The 24008-nt window shown below is 45.7% G+C and overlaps 1 protein-coding gene across 1 annotated transcript; it reads right to left on the reverse strand.

Moving 5' to 3' along the window:
* Positions 1-277: 277 nt before the first annotated feature.
* Positions 278-1798, reverse strand: LOC146193869 (solute carrier family 22 member 7-like). The gene is made up of 2 exons (XM_084600644.1): positions 1010-1798; positions 278-481 (listed from the first exon to the last, which is right to left on the reverse strand). The coding sequence occupies exons 1-2, from the start codon at positions 1796-1798 to the stop codon at positions 278-280; spliced, it is 993 nt and encodes a 330-aa protein (XP_084456770.1).
* Between the last annotated feature and the right edge of the window lie 22210 nt (positions 1799-24008).

Here is a 24008-nt window from a genome sequence, read left to right on the forward strand (position 1 = left end):
TCTTGACCGATTTGCTTTACCCCGTTTTAGGCATTGCATGACCCCTTTAAACCCCAAAAGCAAACCATATTGGAAGCCAACTTAAAAGCAACACAAAAAAAGATGCATTGCATCCAATATCCAATGTTTGCCCTTGATACAAGTGCCACATGACGGCATAGAAACTGTGTAAACATTCGACAGATCGAATTAATTACATTCACATAACGTTGTGCTTAGATAGCATAAGTTACAGTGATGAGACTGAAAGCCCATTTGCGTCACAAATCATAACACTCTAATTGAGTCTGCTGTCCATAGGTCTCGGCTCGATGCTTTGGTACCTCGATGACTGACCACTGCCACGAGGCTTGCTGGTTCGTGCCTTCTTCACATTCCGCCAGTTCAGCGTCTGCTTCATGAAGTCCACACTCTGAATGGAACCCGCAGCAGATAAAGGGCTGGCCAGAGTTGGCTTCTTCGACGGCTGCTGTGAAAAGAGCTGGGCATGGAGCAACATAAAGAGCGTGGTCCCAGCGAGGGCGAAAAGCACATCGCCACGACCAATGTCTTGCCGCACGGACAGCACTATGGCACACACCCCTCCCAAGCGGCCCAAACCGAAGAGCCAGCAACTCGCCCCGCAACGCACACGCGTCGGCACCATTTCCAAGACGTTGGCGAATATGAGGACTTTGACCGCGAATGTAAGCGGTTTGGCTAAAATGAAGAACAATGTCGTTACGTAAGCGCATCCCAATGCGAAACTAAGGCTTATCACGCAGGAAACGCCACCGAGCGTTCCTACTGCTGCGGCTAGTAGATGTTGCGGTGAGAGTTTTCTGAACGTAGCGTAGAGCAGCGCGAAACTTGCGAGGTTGGTTCCGCTTGAGGCCCACTGGAACCAAGCAGTTGTTCCTAATATTACCCTGTCCTCGACGGCCATCAATGAGTATTGTGAGAACGAAGCAGAGAACGATAAGCCGATCATCACGAACGCGCTGTGCTGTACTGCCTTTGCTCTAGTTACGTCTCCTGCTGTGAGCAGCATGCGCATTTCGGTCCTCTGAACCTCTGCCTTGAGCCTTTCCAGCATGCAGTCAGTGTTTGAAACGGGAAAGTGATTTTCTTTGGCGGCAGCGATCATGAGCATTTCGGCTCTGGCCATGTCGTTTACTGCAATGCACCAGCGGGCTGACTCATGCACTGCGGACACCGCGTACAACGTGAGGACAGTCGGGGACAGCATGAAGATCTGGAGAACTATCCAGTTCAGCCCTTTGAGCAGCCGTGCCACAGCAAGCCATACCTCGGCAATCAGCAAGCCTGCGCACATGGCTGCACACAGGTCCCTGTTCCTGTTCTCGTGCGTTGATGCCTCAAAGAATAGTGTGCAGGCCAGGACGGCGACAGTTGCCACGCAGCCAGAGTTGAGAAACCTTGAAAGGACGTACATGTGGTATGATGCTGCGAAACATCCGCCCATCGTGGCCAGCTGCAGCACCGCCATCGCTGTGAGGAGCACGGGCATCCGGCCGACTCGGTCCGCCATCTGCCCGACGGCAGTCATCGCAATCAGCGAGCCGGCTATGTAGAGGCTCTCCGCCATGGCGCGCAACCAGCGTCTGTGGCAGACCAAGTCGCACTGACTTACGATGGTCCTCTTGCTGTACTCCGGGTCGTAGTCCCAATCATCGCAGTCAACAATCAGCGTGTCGTTAGGGTGACCTGGGTGTTTGTAGACGCTGCATCGACTGAAGCGACCGTCCGCCTCTAGAGGGATTGCCGAGTTCCTCCAGGAGGCCGAAGGCACCTTCATTTCGCCCTGTGGCTGCTTGCACCAGTGGTCGACGTCACCAGAAGGCGAGGGTGTGGCACTGCATTGCGCACGCGGAGAATATAACGAGATTGAAGAACCAGCGCTGAAAATGACCATGGCCGAACACATCACTGCAGTCATAGCAGTCGCTCGTCACTAAGTCTACTCTACTGAGCCTGCGTCTAGACAGCAGAAGCAACTTAGACGTTAATACGGGAGGTATTTGTAGCTGCCCTAACCTGAACCACGGTCTTCTTCTTCTTCTGCCTTGATATATGGCACATACCCACGAAGGGGGATTGACCAAGGTTCAGTGTGGACTGCCAAATGTCCTACACGAACTGAACTAGTGCAATAAAGCAATTATCAACTAAACAAAAACATAAGATTTAAGATCACAAAATTGATTGAAAGAAAAAATACGAAGCAAAAATTTGGAAGTTTGTAAATGTGGAATACAATTAGCAAGGGAATCTGTCCGTAGCTGTGATGTAGTTATGTAAGTTGACTCTCTCTCCAAGGAACTCTTGAGAGTTCCTTGGACTGCCAGAAGATCAAATCAGTCGATATTGTCGACCATAAACCCTGACTGCTCATTGAAGGGTCAAATTCTAAAGTTAAAGCTCAGCTACTTTGGTCATCTGATGAGAAGAGAGGAGTCGCTGGAGAAAGATTTGATGTTGGGAAAGGTTGAGGGTCGCCGAAGAAGGGGTAGGCAGCGAACACGATGGTTAGATGGCATCTTCGAGGCATTGCAGATGAAGCTATGTGATGTTAAGAAGATAGTGAGAGACCGCAAAGCGTGGCGTGACATGGTCCATAGGGTCACGAAGAGTCGGACACGACTGAACGCCTGAACTGAACTGAGTTATGTAAGTACTGACAAATTTGAGGCAACGCAAATCCTTTCGCACTCGCACCGAAGGAGAGTAGAAGCGGGACCGACAGCGTAAATCCCAAGCGTGCAATTGGAGTTTCTAAACGCACCCTCCTCTGATGTGAAAATCTTCGGCAAGCGAGAAGGAAGTGATCAACATTTTCAATCTCATCGCAAGCCTCACAAAGGTTTGTGGGGCTGATCCCGCATCTACATAAATAAAGATTTAGGCGAGCAGTCCTGCATCTCGTGAGAGTCATCGTTATCTCACACTGCCGTGATTTACATGAACGAACTTTCCATGAGTATATGAGATGCTGGTATTCGGCTGTAGATAGCAAGGTTTCATTGCACGAAGCGGCTCGGTATTGATAACGCTGAAAACAGGACATTCCAAAAATGGTGATATTAGGGATGGTACATGAAACGGATGCATCAAGAGCTGATTTAGCAAGGAAATCTGCCGATTCGTTCTGGAAAATACCGCAGTGACCGGGGACCCAGATGAAGCGTAGTTCTTTCACCCACCCCGGTATGAAATACTTTAGTGAGCAGCTCAAAAGAGCATCCCGTGCTGACTCCAGTGGCAGCAAAATAGAAAGTCTCATAGAAAAATTATTGTTGATTGACTGCAGGGAACGTTCAGTAGTGCTAGTCGAATTGCCATAAACTCTGCTAAAAATATCGGTGTGTAATCCGGGACACGCACCGAAAAACTCCAGGAAAGAGACTCTGAAAAAAATTCCAATCGCTGCTTTCAGCGCAGTCACAGACGCATCAGTGGCAATTACAGTGTGATCAGGGAACTTTTCAAGGTGATCACATAGGAGACTGGATATTAGACCTGAAGGTAAGTGCTTCACATTAGATGGAAATATAGAATCATAATTTATATCCAAAAAGGACGTTGAGCAACCAATAGGACATTTAGAACCGAGGTCCACACCAATGTTTGCTAAAATGCTCTGCGTGAAAACAACCTGGGGCATGCAGACCCTTGGCCACTGGTGAGTGAGAAAGAGGGCGGGGTTTGACACAAAAATAGGTATAGCCATACCTGGAGTAGCCTCAAATGATCGCAAGAAAAATCTAACAGTTAGAAGGCGAAAACTGGAGTTAAGGTCCGAATTGCGGGCCTCCAAGTACAGCACAGTGGTAGAGACTGACTGTGGAGGCCCTAGGCAGAGGCGCAGCGCTCGTCTCTCTAAAAGCAGCAAAGGATGCAGCTTATATTTAGGACACCCAGAAGAAAGAATGGAGCCAAATTCCAGAATCGGTCTCACATAGGCTTTGTACAAAAGTAGAAGAGTGTCTCGACGCATACCAAATTTCCTATTACTTATCCGTATGAGCCTACCAAGGGCATGCTCACCTTTCTGAACATTAGACTTGATGTGAGGCCTCCAATCCATACTAGCATCATACGTAATGCCTAAATACCGCACAGATTCCACTTGAGGTATGACATCTGAGCGGTAGTTTAACGAAACATATAAGGGGGTTTTGGTTTTAAAAACTAGCACAGTACGTTTGGATACATTTAAAACCAATTTAATTTTGTCCAACCAGACCTCAAGTGCATTTAGGTGAGCCTGTAGTGAACGATAGAGGTCATGAATATCTTTTGCAGAGGCGAAGAATGCTATGATATCTGCATATTGCCGCGAAACCTTCAAAACAGTACTTGTTGTTTTTTAACAGCTGCCGGCATACAGGCTTATCACTCTGATTCTGGACCGCGTATCAGTTCCGTAATCTTTGTTTGTTAATGCTCGATGTCGCAAGTCACACCTTTATCAGTTTTGTTGTAGCGAAAGATGCACCGAGATCTGTCTCGAAGGTTCCGGCCACTCGGGTGTCTTTCCACAATGTTCCAGCCCGTGCTGGTAGCTGTTTGCGACGTTATCTAGATTGGTCTGTGCAGCCTTTAAATTGAGCGTTGACGAGTGTGACGAGCATTCTTTGTCCGACGACCGACGAGCACGTTTGCTATCGCCGCCGCCGAGTTGCTTAGTTCTTTTACGGGCGCAAGTCAGCCCCAATTTCAGTACCATCACGCCTGTGTCTACTTTGGGCGTGTACGGCCTTGTCACCACTACGTGACAATATACATATACAGTGACATCAGAATGAACCGGAATATCGCACATTAATATATTAGAAAGGAGTGGTGAGAGCACAGAGCCCTGGGGTACCCCTCTTGTCTGTGCATAGGTATCTGAGAATAATGAGCCATCAGTGCAAAAGAATTCTCGTCCTTTCAAAAATTTCCTGATCCAATCATAAATGTAGAACGGAGGACGTGATAATGATCACTTGTTTAGTAGAATGGAATGTTCAATGCTGTCATAGGCGTTAGCTATATCGAGCGTCACTAACGCTGATACCTCCGTGTTGCACATTGCAAGATGAATCCTGATTTATAAATCAACATGTACACACCATATTGGGCACCCATTGCGGAAATCAATCTGGGCAGAACTCAAAGCATTAACCTCTGAAATATGCTTTGAGAGGCGGCCATGCACAATTCTTTCTATTAATTTTACTAGATTCAAAGTCAAAGCTATCGGCCGAATGTTTTCAACATAAAATCCTTTACCAGGGTCTTTCAAGAGCAATATAATTTTTGCCACTTTCCAGACGTGCGGCAGCCATGCAGATTCTAATGATTCGTGGACCAGATCCAGGAGATACTAAGTGAATTCATTAGCTAAAATTTTGAGCACACCTATCGTAACCCCGTCCCAACCTGGAGCCGAGTTTTGCATGGAAGAAATCACAGATAGAAGTTCTGACCTTTCAACCTCAACATAGTGCGAGCAGAAAATGGGAGCGTGCAAGGGAACTCTGCACTACTCCTGGAAACGTAATGCGTGCCCTTGTGCAACTGGTTCCAACTCATCCTTTGCCTCCTGTGGAGACAACACTATAGAGGCTTTACAAAAGTTAGCGCCATCTAGTGAAATAAACAGAAACTGTGCGCAGCGGCCATGGTTTGTTCAGTCCGCCCGCGCCTCCCATCGAGAACGCTGTCAACGCGCGCCTTCGTGGAACCCGTGCATGCACCGAAAGGTGCATTGGAATACTCACAAGTGATTCCTCCATTTTTTAACATCACAGCAGTCACTGTTAGCACCAAGCTCTGTTCGGAATGATGCCAGCATGTTGTTGCGTGCCCTTCTGCAGCACGCGCACCGTCGTAGACGCGCACGGAATCAAGGTATACGCGTGTTTGCGACCGTTTGTTTGCAGTTCTAATCGGCTTTACAAGTGTCACTTGCATCATGTAAAGCATTACTGCACGTCCCTCTGACTGGGAGCTAGCTCACAGAACGTGCTATCTCCCAAAACAGCAAGGTTATTTGGCGTGCTATGGAGCCTTGTGAACTTGAAGGAGAAGCTTATGCTGCGATGGAGAACACGGGAGAAGGAGCAATGCATCTATAACGAACGCTACAGTCCAAATACGTTCTTTGAAACATTTTGTACGCAGGTTGCATTTACCATTGTGTATTTGATTTAAGACACGAGCATGATTACCAAAAGTACTTTTCACAGTCGTACGAAATGGTAGTGCTTGGTGCAGAGAGCAGTACGGTTGTCTAGTGCACCCCAGGTGCGTGTTTCACGCTGCAAAAGCAAGCGGCTACCAAACCCGCGGCGTCTAGTAAAGCAGGAAAAGATGACATCCCACTAGTGTGTTGTAATACGCTCACGTGCAGCCCGTTTAGACCGGTCCACGTCCAGAGCGCGCCGCTCAGGTTCGCATTCTGTGCCTTATACCTGCCAGCGCGGCTGATAAAATAACGAAGCGTGAGCTTCACTTTTGTTTGCTTTGTCGAGCCACCCGATGGTTCGCTAATTGACAGCAACCTGAAATTCAGTGGAATTTGTAAATATGCCGATTTCTTGTTTATTCCCTCTGTCAGATAGTAGACATTTGAAGCTGTAACCTCACATGAAAGCGCTGACATGCGAAGCTTCGAGGAACTCTGAGGAAGAGGAACTCGGCTGAAACGAAAAGAAATTTGTATGGTCAACTTACATTACTGCGATGTGTTTGTGTTTGGGGCTACTGGCTGTGTTCATAAAGTCAGAGTTGTATTATATCATATCGTTATAAAAAAACGGGGACACTTGAGCTCCGCCGTTAAAGATATAACGCGATAGCGTCTCTCTCTCTCTCATACACACACACGCACGATGTTTTTTTCTTCACGTTTTATATTTTAGCTGTTATATTTATATTATATTTCTATCATTTCTTTATTTAGATTTATTTTATTTGATGATTTATATTTTTATACGCCAATACTCGTGCGTCAGCAAAAAATCGCTTTCCATACTGAGCAATTTGACACTATTGAACACATTCTTCAATCATTTCAATTAATCATTTACACATTCTAAATTTTCTTCCTTAGCATCATCAAGCACCGGTTTTTCATTCTGAGCATTCTGACACCTTTAAACCCTTAATTTACAATTTTCCCTTTTTTTCGTTTCGTTATTTCATCAATTGATCAATTAATAACGAAAGTTTATTTCACTCGTCATCGCCTATCGCACACCAATCAATCTTAAATCACTGGAAGCACAAATTACCAAGGCATATATTTTATTTTACGCAGCCCCCGATTATTTTCGAAACTCGTGCCAAATACTGCATCGACGACATGGAAAGGAAAGTGTTCAGCGCCAGTCCGACTTACTTCAAATTACGCACGATTCTTTTATCATAAAATAAAATGCATCCTCGCTCATTTCACCAACCAAGTATCTACCAGTAGGATGAGCGACGGTGATTGCGCAAACCACGCAAACAAACTCGCGATCGTCTCTCATAGGCGTTCAAGTAAACAGCAAAGGCACACAGACAAAAAAAACCACATTACAAAATCCTGGATACTGTAACTGGATAGGAATGACGCTACACGGATTGCCGAGGGGCCCATGCACGACTCGTAGAGCAATTTGTAACTGCGTTCGGCAGCGCGGCCGGTGGGCCATGCCACGTCTCGGCTGTCAAAATATGCTTTTAAGCGTCGCTAACAAAAACCGCCAGGGACAGAGCAGAGGTACAAGCACAGCACACTAGGTTAAAACGTGAAAAGCGCGAACAGAACGGCGAGCGCTGACGGACAGACACGAAGCGAACGGATAGAGCGAGCAAAATATGGCGGCCAGCGCGTGATCAGCGTACCGCTCATGGTTGCCAGACTTACTTTTGTAAACCCTCTATTGAACTCAATGACTGAGAAATGAGTGAGTTTCTATTTCGTTCCATGAAACGATACAAAGCCTTCCTGTGCTTAGGGTTTGACAAATAAATATTTAAATTTTCATTGTACTCGTCCTTTGCCTACGCTATGGCTCTTTTAAATGACGCCGAACAAAATTTGTAGTTTATCCAGTTTACTGGGCTCTGGTTATAAGAAACCATGGTCTTGACTAAACATGCGGCATTCTTCTTCGCTCTTTTCTTTTTCGCAGTCAAGAGCAGTCTCTTGCCTGCAAGGATCAATTGGTCAAAAATATTAAGAACTTAAAAATCAAGCTCGAATTCTTGTCGATCTCACTACTGCCTAAAAATGCATGTACCTTCAAGTTGTGACAAAAAATGAGTACTTAAGTTTATTTAAAGCGATAACCGCATGAGGCCATTTTCCCTAGTGATTCGTCGCGCGACGACTCCATCGCGTATCGTTTCCGCTGGTATTATATATTTGCAGTATACCAGACCCAAGGTCAGAGCCTGAAACGTCAGTGCGAGCTATCTCTAACAAAAGTTAGGTGTCGGACTACTCTCCTTAATTCTACCCCCCCTCCCAAGTCTGGCTCCTCGCCCGCAGCCATGTTTTCATTCTGCAGTGAACCCGAGTCCCTGGATCATTTTTTCCTCTACTTTCACTGTTTCGCGTCCTTCAGTAAAGTTTTCTTTGAAATTCCTTGTAACCAAATAGTTATATCTTTGACTATTTCAAAATTCTTTCATTTGAAGCTACTCTGCAGCTAGGCTTTACAGGGGCACGGATCGCTCCCTGCGGTTCATAAATTTGTTGATCCCTCTGAAAGAATTTCCTGCTAGGTGCGCCGATTCTTGTCTCTACCATTTGTTTCACATTGAGTCGAAAATATTGATCTGTTTCCTATTGTTCAGTAGGGCTTTTTGTCTATCATAATATATTTTACTTTTTTTATCTCGTCACGCAATATAATACCATTTGAGACGCTGTGGCCATTATCCCTTGTGTGTACGTGCAATTATCCGAGAGCACAACAATTACCCGTGCGAATAAACGGAGCTCGGTGACAGAATGTTTTAAGAGTTGCTCAGTTTCGGCCGTCTCGCCGTTTGGTCAAGGGGAGTATAAATATGCTAGCGTCATGTTTTAAGGCTGAACAGCAAGCGCTGAAAAATATCTGGCGTTTTTAACGGACAAGGTGCAGTGATGTGAAACTACCCTATGCGATGCATAACTTGTAAAAAGTGACTTTCTATCGCTCCTTTTGTTATTGATCCCCCAAACCTACTCACAATAGCCTTTTGTATCCTTTATTAACCTGCCAAGATTTACAGAACTCGACGCGCTCATATGCATGGGTCAGATGTTGCGACTCTAGGAAGAAGTAAAAAAAAAAAAATGCCCGGCCCAGCAAACTGTCTCTGTAGCTAAGTCACCACCATTGCCTCGTGCAGGCAGAGTTAAGAGATGAGGTAAAAAGAAAGATAAAGACACACATCACGATAGCCGTCGTTCGCCACCGTAGCGGCGGCGAGTGCAATGACGACATGTATAATAGATACAAATGCAATAGCGGCAATCAGATTGCGCCGCAAACGGCGAATTCCACTAGACTCTCAACCCTGCTCCTTGGCTCAGATGAAGAGAGTATCTGCAGGTTCCTCACTTAAACGGCACTAGGAAAGCAAATTCGTTATGGCAAACTTCTCGAATAAGAAAAAAAAACAAATTTTCTAAAAAAGGTATAGCTGAAGTTACATACAGTCTCAAAGCCTTATGCGATTTGTTGCTTCGCGACCTGCTGCCTATCGAGCGGCGAGTGGCTTCCCGTCATGGCGAATCTCCGCCTCATACGGTGAGCGCTTAAGAGTGTTGTGCGACAGCTTCCTTGTTGGCGTATAGGCAGCGTGTCCGGATAGCGACATAGGGGACATCCATTTTATTCCAGCACTTGAGCGACAAATTCTTCTATTGTGTTAAATTCGTTGGCTTTGACGTCAAGTCCCCCTCTCCCAATCAGCATCTTCTCGACGCGGCGTCAACGCCACATTTCTCTTCGAAAGAGATCACTAATGCTATTGCGGTAATAATTGTGTCGTGTCTTTCTTTTGACCGCAGTGCAGGTTTTGTTAGCGTTCTTTGTCGCTGTCGTAATCATGGAGGTAAAGAATTAAAGGCACGAAAATAACTGATCATACTCAGTGGGCCTGCATTGCTTTATACGTTGCGGCGCCTCCTAATTCCAAGTAGCTCTTAAAAATGCAATAAAACAACGTCAGAGGCAGCACCAAATTTTGAGTTACTACTCTTTTAACATAAACAAGCCCAAATAGGAGAATAAATGGCTGACGTCGCCTTTTATACTCCTTACTTCGATATTATGAAATTCCTTGTAAGAAGTTGAGGACACCACCTTTTTTACTACTGTGACAAAATTAAGAAGTGAAATTGAGTCTTGGATGATTATGCTCCTTCTACAAACAGGCGTTTATTGCCAGAATGAATACTCCTCGATACTTTAAAGGGTATTAAAAACTCCTTCTTCAGCGTCTAGATACTCGGCCGCTGGCTGGCGGCAGCTCACTCTTCACCGATCTAGCAGGTTACAACGCCATCATCACTGCTGGCTCGTTTGTCGCATCTGCTTGCGTTTTGTAGCGTGAATCACACTACGCTAGCCAGCAGCGCATTTCGTCGTGTGTAAACCAGGTCACTAATGCGCATGCGCGGAAACCAGAGAGGAGCAACAGGTGCGCTGCGCATGACGTCAGAGCACGGCCGCGGCCGCGGCCGCGTGCCGACTCCACCCCTCAAAATCACGTGTGCTCATCCTCAGGCTCACTCAGAAAAATTTGGTCCATCTGCGGGCTCATTCTCACTCAGACTCACAAGGCCCGGACTCACTCACACTCGTGAACTCAAACTCACGCATGATGACGATTCACTCGGGCTCACTCAGATTCATAACTAATCTGGGCTCACTCACTCATCTCGACTAACGCATTTTTGACTCGCGACTTATCTGCACTCACTCACTTCAACTGACGACTCATATGAACTCAGACTCATCGTGTACTCACTCATTTCAACTCACGACTCATCTGAACTCACTCATCTCGACTCACTCTTTTTTGACTCACGATTCATCTGCGCTCGCTTACTTCGACTCACAATCCATCTGAACTCAGATTCATCCGAACTCAGACTGATCTGGACTCACTCACTTCAACTCACGACCCATTTGAGCTCACTCATTTGGACTCATCGGGACTCATCATTTCAACTCTCGACAAGCAACGAGCGACGGTCCTAAAGCTTGTATATGTAGCCGTAAGGCAGTGCTGAGAAAAACGAGGGGAAAAAAAAAGAAAAAAAAATGTGTAACATTACATGTTAGACTGTTTTCTTCAGTAATGAATGAATTTAAAGGTTACAGGAAAATGAAAAAAATATGGTAGGGATTATCTCTTTTTAGCTGAATATTGTACGAGAGCTTGGTCTTTTTAGCTATAGCACGGGCAAAATTTTTGATATGGCTATGGCCGCTTTAGTGGTTGCCGTCTTGTCGGGAACAGTCAATTAAGATTGGATACCAATTATAAAGGTGATACTTCGAAGGCGGCCTGGGCCAAATTCTGGAAATGATCATGCTCAACTTATAGGTAACCATAGTGCCGAGGATGGCCAATGCAATTAGGAACTGATTGCTTTTCATGTAAATTGGCCAAAATGAAGTTTCGAGGGTTGGTAAACCGTGTGTGACCCAAACCAAAATTTGAAGGTCACCATCGTGTTCGCCGTACTCAAATTATGTTGTGCGTTCATTTTGGTCCGAAATCGGCTCAGGTCAATCTACTGGGGTGAGGGGACCAATTTGAGTGTGGGCCCGGTTCGCCATAGCCTTGTTCGCCATAGTCATATTAAATTGGACAGATTTTGCCCAAATGAGTCGAGGTCAAATTTCGGCGGTGGGTGGGCAAAATATAAGGCGGCCATGGAATTCAGCATTCTGGTCTCCGTAGGCGAATTATGTTGCACAGGTTTTGGACCAAATCGACCGAAGCAAAATTTCAGCTATACCGGAATGCGTTTAAATTACAAACGTACGTAGCCCCGCATTTGTGACCTCCTCAAACAGCCTACCCAATTGGAGCAATGGCACACAAAAAGAAACATCGGACAAGATTCTTGGTCTGTGGTGGTGAGCCTGTGAATTCTTTCGCAGTAAGAAAGAACATTAAAAATGTGATTACACAATGGTTTCTTTGAACTTAGCCTGATATTATTAGTTATGCACGGCTAGCCTGGCTCGTTGCATCGCGGCGCCTCGACGGACGCGTCCGTTCCCGATAGATCTCCCGTTTTCCGGTGGGTTAAGCCTCGGGCTAGATGGTCGATCCCTTCGTTTCCGGAGTTACCCGCGGGTGCCGGAACCCATACGAGATTGATGTCATGGAGAGATCGGCTGCGCAGAATTCGCGTCGCGAGCGCGCTTACAGAATGTTTGGCGAAATTTTGAACGGCGCTCTTTGAGTAGCTTAGAATAGATTTGGTGCAGGGATTCGAGATAGCCAGTGCAATAGCTACTTCCTCTGCCTCGCATATGGAGCTAACATGAAATGTTATGGCGTCAATGAAGCTTGACTTTGAAGTGGCCATACATGACACGTATGCTCCGTTTTTGATGTGTTGAGCCGCATCCACGTGCACTGCTTGTAGATCGTCCTCGTACTGTTTCTCAAGGGTCTGTGCTCTTCTCGTCCTGCGGGCATCATGTCTGCCATGGTAGCAAGTTTTTGGCTATTGGGTTAATAACTAGTCTACTAGTAATGTCAGCCGATAAATGGTATGTTGCGCACACCTTCTCGGTGGGGTGTATGTGGAGCTTGTCGATAATTACGGGCTCGCAACGCTGCGTGACAAGTGGGTCACTTGTGCTGTCTTATGGGCAGCATGTTAAAAATTCACAACTGCACTAGTCGATATGAGTTGGCGTATACAGAAAAGCCAAGGGCTCCTTTGTATGCTGTTCCAAATATTCTATTAAGTTTATCTTCGTCCCTACGACGCAGATGAAAGTACGGGCAAGCGTACATGATTCTGGCTATCATGAAGGCTTGAATGATCCTGCACAGGTCGGCTTCTCTCATACCCCTGCGACGTGTGGCAATGCGCCTCACCAGCCCACCTATCTGGCGAGCCGGCGTACAGATTCTGTGTTCCGCGTATTATTCGGTATCAACATTCCGAGAACTCTGATCGTGGCTACCGGTGATATCTGATGGTTGTCAATGTGTAACTGGATAGGTTCTCGAGAATATGGTTTTTGCCTGTGAAGCTTGGAAGCTTGTTTGTTCCTGATAACTAAGAGTTCTGTTTAGCCGGTGAACATGTAAGGCCATTTTCCTGCACGTAAGACTACCGTGTCGATAGGTCGTTATAATAACTCTGTAATCTCTCCATCGGAGCCAGAATTGGTCCATATGGTGATGTCGTCGGCGTATATGGAATGATGTATGTGTGGGACATAATGTAACAGAAGCGCGAGGTCGCTCACACCGATGTTGAAGAGAAAAGGTGAAAGTACGGCACCTTGCGGTGTTCCTCTCGTCCATAGTGTAATTTTGCCGCTGGTTTTGTCAACAAAATGGAGCGCAGCCGTACGCGCATTCAGAAAGATAGCGATGTAGTCGTATGTCCGTTTGCCTACGTTCATCTGTGAGAGGTCAGTGGCGATGGAAGCGTGTGCTACATTCTCGAGGGCCTTGCTAACACCGAGTCTGAGGATGGTATGCGTGGCTGTTATGAGATTTGGACCTAGAATGTCATGTTGAATTTGCCACATGATGTCCTGAGTCGAAAGCACTGTTCGAAACACAATCCTGAGGGGGGAAACGTGCCTTCCACATGTGTGTGCATAAGAAGCCTGTTTAAGACAACGTGTTCCATTACCTTCCCTAGACATGACGTTAACGAGGTTGATTTGATTTGTGAGGTTTAACGTCCCAAAGCAAATGAGGCTATGAGGGACGCCGTAGTGGAGGACGCCGGAAATTTCGACCACCTGGAGTTCTTTAACGTGCACTGACATCGCACAGCACACGGGTGCCTTGCTCTTCGCCGACAGCGAAAAGCGGCCGCCGAGGCCAGGATTGGACGGAGATTCCCCATCTCGATTCTTCGGCCCGATTTAGGTACACTCCTAATCTCGTTCCACATAGGTTCCAGTTAGAAGTGGAAATTTAAAAAAAGTTCCGCTTAATAAGTGGAACTTTCTTAAAAGTTCCATTTATAAGCGGAATGTATGTGGAACCAGATTAAGAGTGTATGAAAGTAATTTTAGCACGGCTTCCATTCCTCAGGGACGCTGCCCTCTGTACAGTGCCTGTTAAAGAGGTCCGTAAGAGCTTATTGGTGATGCAATCTTCCCCCGATGCCGAAGTGGTGTTAATTTGGTTAAGAACAGCTCTGATCTCTGCTACGGTAAAGACGCTATTAATCTGGGGGTTATCGAATTCTGAGTACCCATCTGGCATGGGTATATCCTGGGAGGTGTTAACGTACGGATCTTTTGATGTGGTGATGAACATTTTGTCGGTGTCTTGGAAAGATTGCGAGATTTTATTTAGGTTCTTGTGAGATTCGGCCTAGTTCTAGCAGGATCGAGTAAATGTCTAAGTAGAAACCATGTGTTCTTGTTGCCCAGTTGCCCATTACGGCGGTCGCAAGTCTGATGCCACTGTTCTCGGCTAAGTTGCCACGAGTAAGCCTCGATTTCCTTTTCAAGCCGGGTTAGCCGAATTTTTAAATGTTGGTTGTGCTTATTTTTACGCCATCGAGCATCAATACTTCGTGTTTCCATCATGTGCACTAGCTTAGCATCCGGACTGGGACTGCTGTCCTCCAGTTTCACAGTTTTTGAAGTGTTTGCGGCGTCTTGGCGCCGCCGGGGTGGTGCAGCGGTAAGACGCCTGACTACTGTTTCGGGGTTCCCGGGTTCGAAATCGACCGCGGCGGCTGCGTTTCGACGGAGGCGAAACGAAGTGGCGTCCGTGTGCTGTGCGATGTCAGCCAGGATAAAGATTCCCAGGTGGTCGAAATTACTCCATAGCACATCACTACGGCTGTTCGCCCTCTCTTTCCCCTTTCACTCCTATCTTCCTTCCTTCCCTTACGGCGCGGTTCAGGTATCCACAAAGCAAGTGCGACAGATACTTCGCCTTTCCCTTCCTCTGAACCAATTATTATTATGATTATTATTCTTTGTCTTAAATCTACTATACCTTCCGCTGGCCTTTGCGAGCGGACATATCTAAATGCGTCCCAGTTCGTGTGCTTCACTTCCTGGCGACGCATTTTGCAATGCGTGGCTCGGAAAGTGGTACATAGCACATAGTGGTCGCCTCCTATGTTTGTATTGAGATTTTCCCATCTCGCATCGGGCACGTATCCCTGGTTACAACTGTTATCAAAGCGCGTATGTTTATCAGGGTAGACGAGTAAGGTATGCCCTAGCGCCTGAGCTATCTCCCATAATTTAGCTCCCTTTCTACTGTTAACTGAGTAGCCCCATTCTCGTCGCTCGTCGGATCTGACGAAATAGAAAATTTCGCTTGTTTGCCTAAAGGTGTATGCGCGATCAACCAATAGCACGAGCGCGAAGCGTAGGTTATTGCCGCTTATTTTGCACGCCTTCTTTCTTTTGCAGTGTTTCATTGAGATTGTGCATTACCGCGCATTTTTTGCGCTTTGTACGAACAATGGTGAATGGCCAAGTATTCAAAAAACGTCTAATCGCAACCAAAAAACAAGAGGCCACGTGACTACTCGTATAGTGCAAGTTAACATAAATGTGATACGGCTTGTTGTAAATCCATTTTACTTTGCCCCATGTTGTCGCAAATTAACTTCAATTCTTGCAATCGTTATCACTGTTGTTGCATTTGTCAATCGTTTCGCGGTGTATTAGGCCGCTAGCCAGCAACAGTCTGCACTGAGCGTCGTTATAGTGTCGTCGCCGTTTCGCTCCATTCGCGCTGTCGCGATGGGGTGAACCATTATCGCATTCACTAGGCGGCCTGGTCGCGTCGCTCACTTTTTCGCTCACATGTCTTAGCTCCATAATTGTAACACCCTCGAGTGCAAAATCAGTCACACTGCTCCGAGTGTAGTAAACCAGCCAAAAGAAAAGCGAATGTACCAATGCGGCTGCAATATTTTTTTTTCATTTTTATTCTTCACAGGTAAAAGGTCCGCAAGCGACACTTGTTTCAATTCGCCCCCATCACATCAATGGCCATGAAAGAGAGTGTGCAGCTTCTATTATCCTGAAAAACATGTTCAGCAGTTCTCAGACGACTACGAACGGGTTCAGTTCAGTTCAGTTCAGGCGTTCAGTCGTGTCCGACTCTTCGTGACCCTATGGACCATGTCACGCCACGCTTTCCGGTCTCTCACTATCTTCTTAACATCACATAGCTTCATCTGCAATGCCTCGAGAATGCCATCTAACCATCGCGTTCGCTGCCTACCCCTTCTCCGGCGACCCTCAACCTTTCCCAACATCAAATCTTTCTCCAGCGACTCCTCTCTTCTCATCAGATGACCAAAGTAGCTGAGCTTTAACTTTAGAATTTGACCCTCCAATGAGCAGTCAGGGTTTATGGTCGACAATATCGACTGATTTGATCTTCTGGCAGTCCAAGGAACCCTTAAGAGTCTTCGCCAGCACCACAATTCAAACGCGTCAATCCTTCGGCGGTCAGCCTTTTTCACAGTCCAACTCTCGCATCCATACATCACAACTGGAAAGACCATAGCACGGGTTATACGGATCTTGGTTGGCAGACTAATGTCTCTGCTCTTTACTAGGCGGTCAAGGCTAATCATTGCTCTCTTTCCCAGAAGCAGGCGTCTCCTAATTTCATGGCTGCAGTCTCCTTCCGAGGTAATCTTGGCGCCAAAGAACAGAAAATCTGTCACAGCTTCCACTTCTTGTCCATGGATGCTCTAGGACTTGATAGGGCAAGACGCCATGATCTTCGTCTTTTTTCGCCTCTCTTCTTTTTACGTCTTTTTACGTCTCTCTTCTTGTACGCGCATCAGAAGTCTATTGAGTTCCACTTCACTTTCTGCCATTAAAGTGGTATCATCCGCATATCTAAGGTTGTTGATACGTTTTCCAGCAATCTTCACTCCAGCTGAAGACTCGTCCAGACCGGCCTTCCTCATGATACACTCTGCATATAGGTTAACTAGGCAGGGCGACAGTATGCAGCCTTGCCTCACCCCTTTCTCAATCGGAAACCAATCAGTAAGACCATGCCCAGTTCTGACTGTGGCCTCTTGCCCTTCATAAAGGTTCCTGAGGAGACAGAGGAGGTGAATTGGAACTCCCATCTCTTGGAGAGCTTGCCACACTCTGCTGTGATCTACGCAGTCAAACGCTTTCGCATAATCAATAAAGCAGAAGTAAATGGGATCACTGCCTTGTCGTGGCGGAGGGGCTTGCGAAACTCGATGAAGCCGTGAGCTCTGCTGTGTAGGGCCACCCAAGATAGACAGGTCACGGCAGAGAGTTCTGACAAAATGTGATTCACTGGAGAAGGTAATGGCAACCCACTCCAGTATTTCCTGCCAAGAAAACCCTATGGCCAGTCACAATACCATTAATGATATGACGCCGGAAGATGAGCCCCCCAGGTTGGAAGGCGTCCCACATGTTACTGGGAATGAACAAAGGGCGATTCCTAGTAGCTCCAGGACGAATGAAGCGGCTGGGCTAAAGCCAAAAGGACGCTCAGTTGTGGATGTGTCGGGAAGCGACCGGAAAGTTCCATGTTGCAAGGAGATATATCACATAGCAACATGGAATGTAAGATCTATGACGCAAGGTAAACTGGATATCGTCAAGCGAGAAATTGACAGATTGAACATTGATATCTTGGATATCAGCGAGCTCAAGTGGACCAGAATGGGAGAATTTAACTCCGGCGACCATTATGTCTTTTATTGTGGGCACGAATCCAAGAGACGGAATGGGGTTGCTCTCATAGCAAACAGAAGAATGGGCAAAGCAGTGCTAGGGTACAACCCCAAAAACGAACGGGTAGACATTAGTCAATAGATTAGTTATTAATATAGGTATGTAGTACTGGCGCTAATCGCTCACCATGAAAATAATTTCAAGGATGGTGGTTTCACTAACATATATTTTCAATTTGTTTATTTGCACTGGACTGAAACTGAGCTTGAACCATCTAATGTTTTGCAAGCTTATGTGAGTGCAACTGCTGTAGTGGTTCTTTCTTTCTTGCAGAATAAGCCTCATTTGACGTCCTTTCATGTAAGCAGTGATAAGAGATGCGTGAATGTCGACAAGCAATTACTCAAAATGTGTCCTTTACGATTAAAGTGTGTCATATCTGTTCTTCCTTATTGTGCACTTCAGACTGAATACCCAATAAGAGCGCAGGTCAAGGCATCCCACATTTGCTTCTCTGAAAGTTCCAAAGCCAGCTGTCAAATACAGGGCTGAAATGTTCTGTAGCAATAAAATAATTTATTCAAAGCAATGTTTGTAATTTCATTTATGCATTCACTTTAAAATACAAAGCTCTAAAATTAGGCTTGTGTGCAAGCGCTGAATTTAAAGTGAGCGCCCTAATGAAGTGAACAATACTCCTTTGGCACCCTGAGTGCCGCATTGTAAAAGTAAAAATTTTAAACTACTTCAAAGCAATGTGCCAAAATACTCCTCAAAGCAGTATTTAGCAGTGCGATTAGATGCCACGATAACTCCTTAGTGACCCGACATATACTCCAAAAAGAACAACTTTACTGATTAAAGTAAGGTGTTTACTCCTTTGAAGACCTTAAATACCTTTCCGTATGCGACAGTAAAGCAGATACTCCTTTTATGAGGAGTAAAAAAACACTTTTTGAGAGCGCGTTAGACCGCGTGCTATTCACTCCTCTGTGTGGTTTTGAGTTTACAGTATGCGTTGCGACAGAGCACTCAGCAGCCCTTACCAAATTTACCATCTTCCCTGCGTTAGCGTTAACGTTTCAGTTATAGGTACTTTTTAGCCCTAATGATACTCTAGACTATTGTCCAATTAATGGGAAGGAGAAAGAGGCTGTTGTGTTACTGTACCATCGAGAGATCGTAATTGTGGCCTCTTTCCTCTCAGTTCCCTTCTCCAACATCGCCTTCAGAAAAACGTGAGCTTTACCATTATTTTGACTTTCAAACATGTCATATTGTGATGCCGATCTTTGCTCTTCCAACATGCGATCTAAATCAGTGGTGCCTAGTCTGTCCTCAGTGTACCCTGGCATTTTTGGAAGAGTGTCTAAGAAGGCCCAGCATGCCCCAGTACAATTAAAAGCTGATCACGAGTATTATCTTGTGCCCATGTGTAACCAGCAAATGCGAAGTGAACGCGGCCACACTGGATGACGGACTACTCGCTTAGTGATAAATACCCAAGAACAGTCAGATATTTCTAACCTTAAACTTCATTTTGGCGATACGATATAGTTCGATGGAGTAACTCATCATCTCTTTAGCACATTTGCTAAAGAAACGTGACCAGGGGTGCGCTAAACTGCGCCTTTGGTCTCAAACTCTACAGAATTGATTGCATTGTATTAAAAGTCAAGCATCAGTGCACAAATAGCATGCATAACTTTCACGCTTCCAGCCAGTAAGCGAGCGAAAGCATGACCAAAGGAGATCGCATTTTTCTAGCGAAATACGCCAATTTCGTGCAGCCGGGCAAAGGCCACTACTGAGCATGTGCCGTTACCATGGTAAAGAGCAACGCTTTTCCTCGGGTGTTCCGCCGCTATGGGCGCGAGGACATATACCGTGGCGCCACCTCTCGGAAGCGCCAGCATGATGAACTAAGTGGGATAACGCGCGTTGAACTGCAGCTGTAGGAAAGTTTCCTGGACAGTTTAGTTGCGTGTTAGTATTACGTTCGTTTATTTATTTAATATGCACCTAGGTCTGGTCTGTATAAGAATTTAAGGTAGTAGAGCCACTCATTCGGCAAGAAAGCACTTCACCGAACCAGTAACCGAAGTTGGCAAGACGACGCGCATCGGCTGCAGCAGTCATCATCATCATCATCAGCCTGACAATACCCACTATACCCATATTTCTCCAATTAACCCGATTCTGTGCTAGCTGCATCCACTTGACCTGTGCGAACTTCTTAACCTCATCCGCGCACCTGACTTTCTGCCGCCCGCTGCTACGCTTTCCTTCCCTTGGAATCCAGTTTGTTACCCTAAGCGACCATCGGTAATCCTCTCTTCGTACTACATGTTCTGCCCATGCCCATATTTTTTTAATTTCCACTAGAATGTCAGTAACTTGAGCTATTTCTCTGACCCACTCTGCACGCTTCCTATCTCCTAATGTTACCCCTACCATTTTTCGTTCCATAGTCCTCTGAGTTGTCCTCAACTTAATAGAACCCTCTTGGTTAGCCTCCAAGTTTCAGCCCCATAGGTGAGTACAGGTAAGAGGCAACTGTTGTGTACTTTGTTCTTGAGCGATACCGGTAAGCTGCTAGTCATAATCTGCGAGTGCTTGCCAAATGCGCTCCGTCCCAATCTTATTCTTGTTATTTAATTTTCATGGTCCGGATCTGCGGATACTACCTGTTCTAAGTAAACATATTCGCCTACTTCTTCCAGTGCTTCCCTACCTAACGTAAACTGCGGTTCCTTCCCGAGGCTGTTGAACATTATCGTAGTCTTCTGCATATTGATTTTTAAGCCTACCTTTCTACTTTTCCTGTCTAGGTCATCAATCATTATTTGCAGTTTATGTCCCGAGTTACTTAGCAAGGCAATGTCATCAGCAAATCGCAGATTACTGAGGTATTCTCCGTATGCCCTTATCCCTAACTGCTCCCATTCCAAGTCTCTGAATGCTTCCTCTAAGCAAGCTGTGAATAATACTGGGGAGATCGTGTCTCCTTGCCTAACACCTTTCTTTATGGGAATCATGTTACTGTCTTTATGCAGAACTATGGTTGCTGTGCAGCCACTATATACATTTTCCAGCACTTTCACGTACGGCTCGTCTACCCCCTGATTTCGCTATGCCTGCATCACCGCCAGGGTTTATCCTTAGTCAAATGATTTTATGCTATGACTATGTATATGCTATGTATAAGGGCTGGTTATATTCCGAGCATTTTTCCATCACCTAGTTGATGGTATGGATATGATCGATAGTAGAGTACCGTTTCCGAAAACCTGCTTGATCCTTTGCTTGATTGCAGTCTAAGGTTGTCCTGATTCTATTAGCGATTGCCTTAGTAAATACCTTATACGTAACAGACAGTAAGCAGATTGGTTTGTAATTTTTAAGATCCTTAGAGTCCCCTTTCCTATGATTGAGGAAAACGTTTGCATTCTTCCTTGATTCCGGTACCGTCGATGACACCAGGCACAGCGTATACAGAGTGGCCAGTTTTTCAGGCACGATATCCCCCCCCCCCTCGTCATTTAACAAATCTGTAGTTATCTGATCTTCTCCAGCTGATTTTCCCCCTTTTCATAGTTTCTAATGCTTTCTTGACCTCGTCCTTCGTCACTAGTGGAACGTCTGACGGTTTCTCCCTACCGCCAATCTCATTACGGTCCTAAATACTTTGGCTGCTGTAGGGATCTGCATAGAACGCCTTGGCTACTTTGACTATCGTACTTTGACTTCGACGTTCGTGATGACGTTGCCTGCCTTGTCCCTTATTGCATACATATGGTTTTTGCTAATGCCCAATTTCTTCTTTACCGCTTTAAGGCTTCCCCTGTTCTTCACAGCATGCTCAATTTTTTCCATGTTATACTTCCTTATATCGGCCACCTTGCGCTTATTGATTAGCTTTGATATATCGGCCAATTCTATCTGGTCTGTTTGATTGGAAGCTTTTATACTCTGGCGTTTTTTATTCAAATCTTTCGTCTCCTTAGACAGCTTACCGGCATTCTTTCTAACTATCCTACCGCCTGCTTCTACAGCGCACTCATTAATGATATCTCTGAAATTATTGTTCATTTCTTCTAGGATAATGCCGCCATCCTCGGTTAGAGCTGAATATCCTGTAGCGAGATCCTGAACTCTTCTGCCCGTCCCCTCACCGCTAATTCTTTGATGGGTTTCTTTCTTACTAATCTGTTGCGTTCTTTCTTCAGATTTAGGCTAATTCGGGACCTCACCATCCTGTGGTCACTGCATCGCACTTTCCCGATTACCTCTACATCTTGCATAATGGCGGAGGTTGAACACATTATGAAGTCAATTTCATTTTAGTCTCCCCGCTAGGACTTTTCCATGTCCATTTCCGGTTCTTCCGTTTGCTGAAGAAGGTATTCATGATTCTTAAGTTATTGCGCTCTGCACACTCAACTAGTATTTCTCCCCTGCTATTCCTAGAGCCAATGCCATAGTCACGTACGGCCTGGTCTCCTGTTTGCTTTTTCTCTACCTTAGCATTGAAGTCGCCCATTAGTACAATGTACTGCGTCTTTATTTTTCGCATTGCCGACTCTACATCTTCGTAGAAGCTTTCAACTGCCTGGTCATCATAACTGCATGTGGGTTCATATGTCTCTACAACCTTCCGTTTATACCGCTTATTAAGCCTTATTACGATGCCTGCCACCATCTCATTAATACTATAGAATTCATCTATATTATCAGCTTTATGCTTATTGACAAGGAAACCTACTCCTAGTTCTTGCCTCTCCGGTAAACCTCATTACTGCAGCATTGCTGTTGCTCTTAAGGTAAAAAAATCGCTGAAGCTGCCACACAATCAGTCTTATGTAAGCGGTCACTGAACTGGTAATGGGATCAATCCGCAAGATCAGCGGAGCTATCAGGTGCCTGATAGATACTGAAAGCCTTCAAAAAGCGCCGGCGGAAGCGGCAGTTCGCCTGCTCCCTTGAACGTAGTGCAGCAGACAAGTTTACTCTGGGGTCCACGTGGGTTAATTTGTGTAGCAAGTGTGAAGTGCGTTCCATGCAGCGAATTCTAGTGCCCTGACTACGTCATTGGCACTCTTGGTTCAAGCGGATATTTTTTCCCCGCAAAGTAGTTTTTGTTGCGCATACCTTATCAAGTAATGCTCTATCTTTCGTTTATACACGTACTCTGTCATTTAAAGTAACTACAGTACTGGAGACGCTGCCTAGACACTCACCATGCATACCGGTGCCCGTGGTTTCAAAATCTTCTAGTTAATTTCCGAAGAACTTGTGTGTCAACGCCTTCATTCTGAAGAATTTTTGACCTTCTGGCTTTAGTATGATCCTTCGTTTTTCTGGGAGGGTACCCCTTCGTGAAGAAGCCAAATCTTTCGCTACACATTCGGTTCATCAGCATTGAAACCCTCTCCCTTTTTTTGCAGCTAATCAATAGGCAGTGTTCGGTTGGTGCGCATGAATGGTACTCTGAGCAGACAGCATCATCAGAACAAAGTAGTTACTTGGTACTCTGATGGGAAGCTGATTTATTTCACATTGATTTTAACCCAAAGAAAATTTATTTATATTTATTGCGTAAGAAATATAACGCCAGGTTTCAGCCCGTCGCGTAAACCCGGCCGGTAGCCACGTTTGACCTTAAGAGCGACCCCAGATGGGCCCCCTCTTCAAGCCGTCGGGTAAACCCGGTCGGTGGCCAGGCCGTATCGCAAATACAGCTGCGCCGCTGCCGAGTGGAGGCGCCGGCGTCGCTGAGGGGGGAGGCGCTGCGCTTTCGCCAGATGATTCGGAATGTGGAGAAGAGGTGGAAACAGAGTATGAAAAATTCCTGTTCGCTCGCTTTGCCCTACAATTTGACATGCCGATAAAGAGAAAGAAGCTACGTAGGCTTTGTTTACGCAACCTACCGGGTTTAACTAAAGTTAAACCCCAGCTAATTTTCTTCATTTACAGGATACTGCAGGTCTTTGAGAGCCATAGCAGAAGAGGCAAAACAATGCAATGATGCAATACCAAAATCATTGTAAGAAATTGAAAACACAAAGGCGATAACTTTCGTGACACTAATCTCTTAAG

The sequence above is a fragment of the Amblyomma maculatum genome, chromosome 4 (assembly GCF_055883805.1).
Source record: "Amblyomma maculatum isolate TAMU_Amacu chromosome 4, ASM5588380v1, whole genome shotgun sequence".
NCBI classification, from domain to species: Eukaryota; Metazoa; Arthropoda; class Arachnida; order Ixodida; family Ixodidae; genus Amblyomma; species Amblyomma maculatum.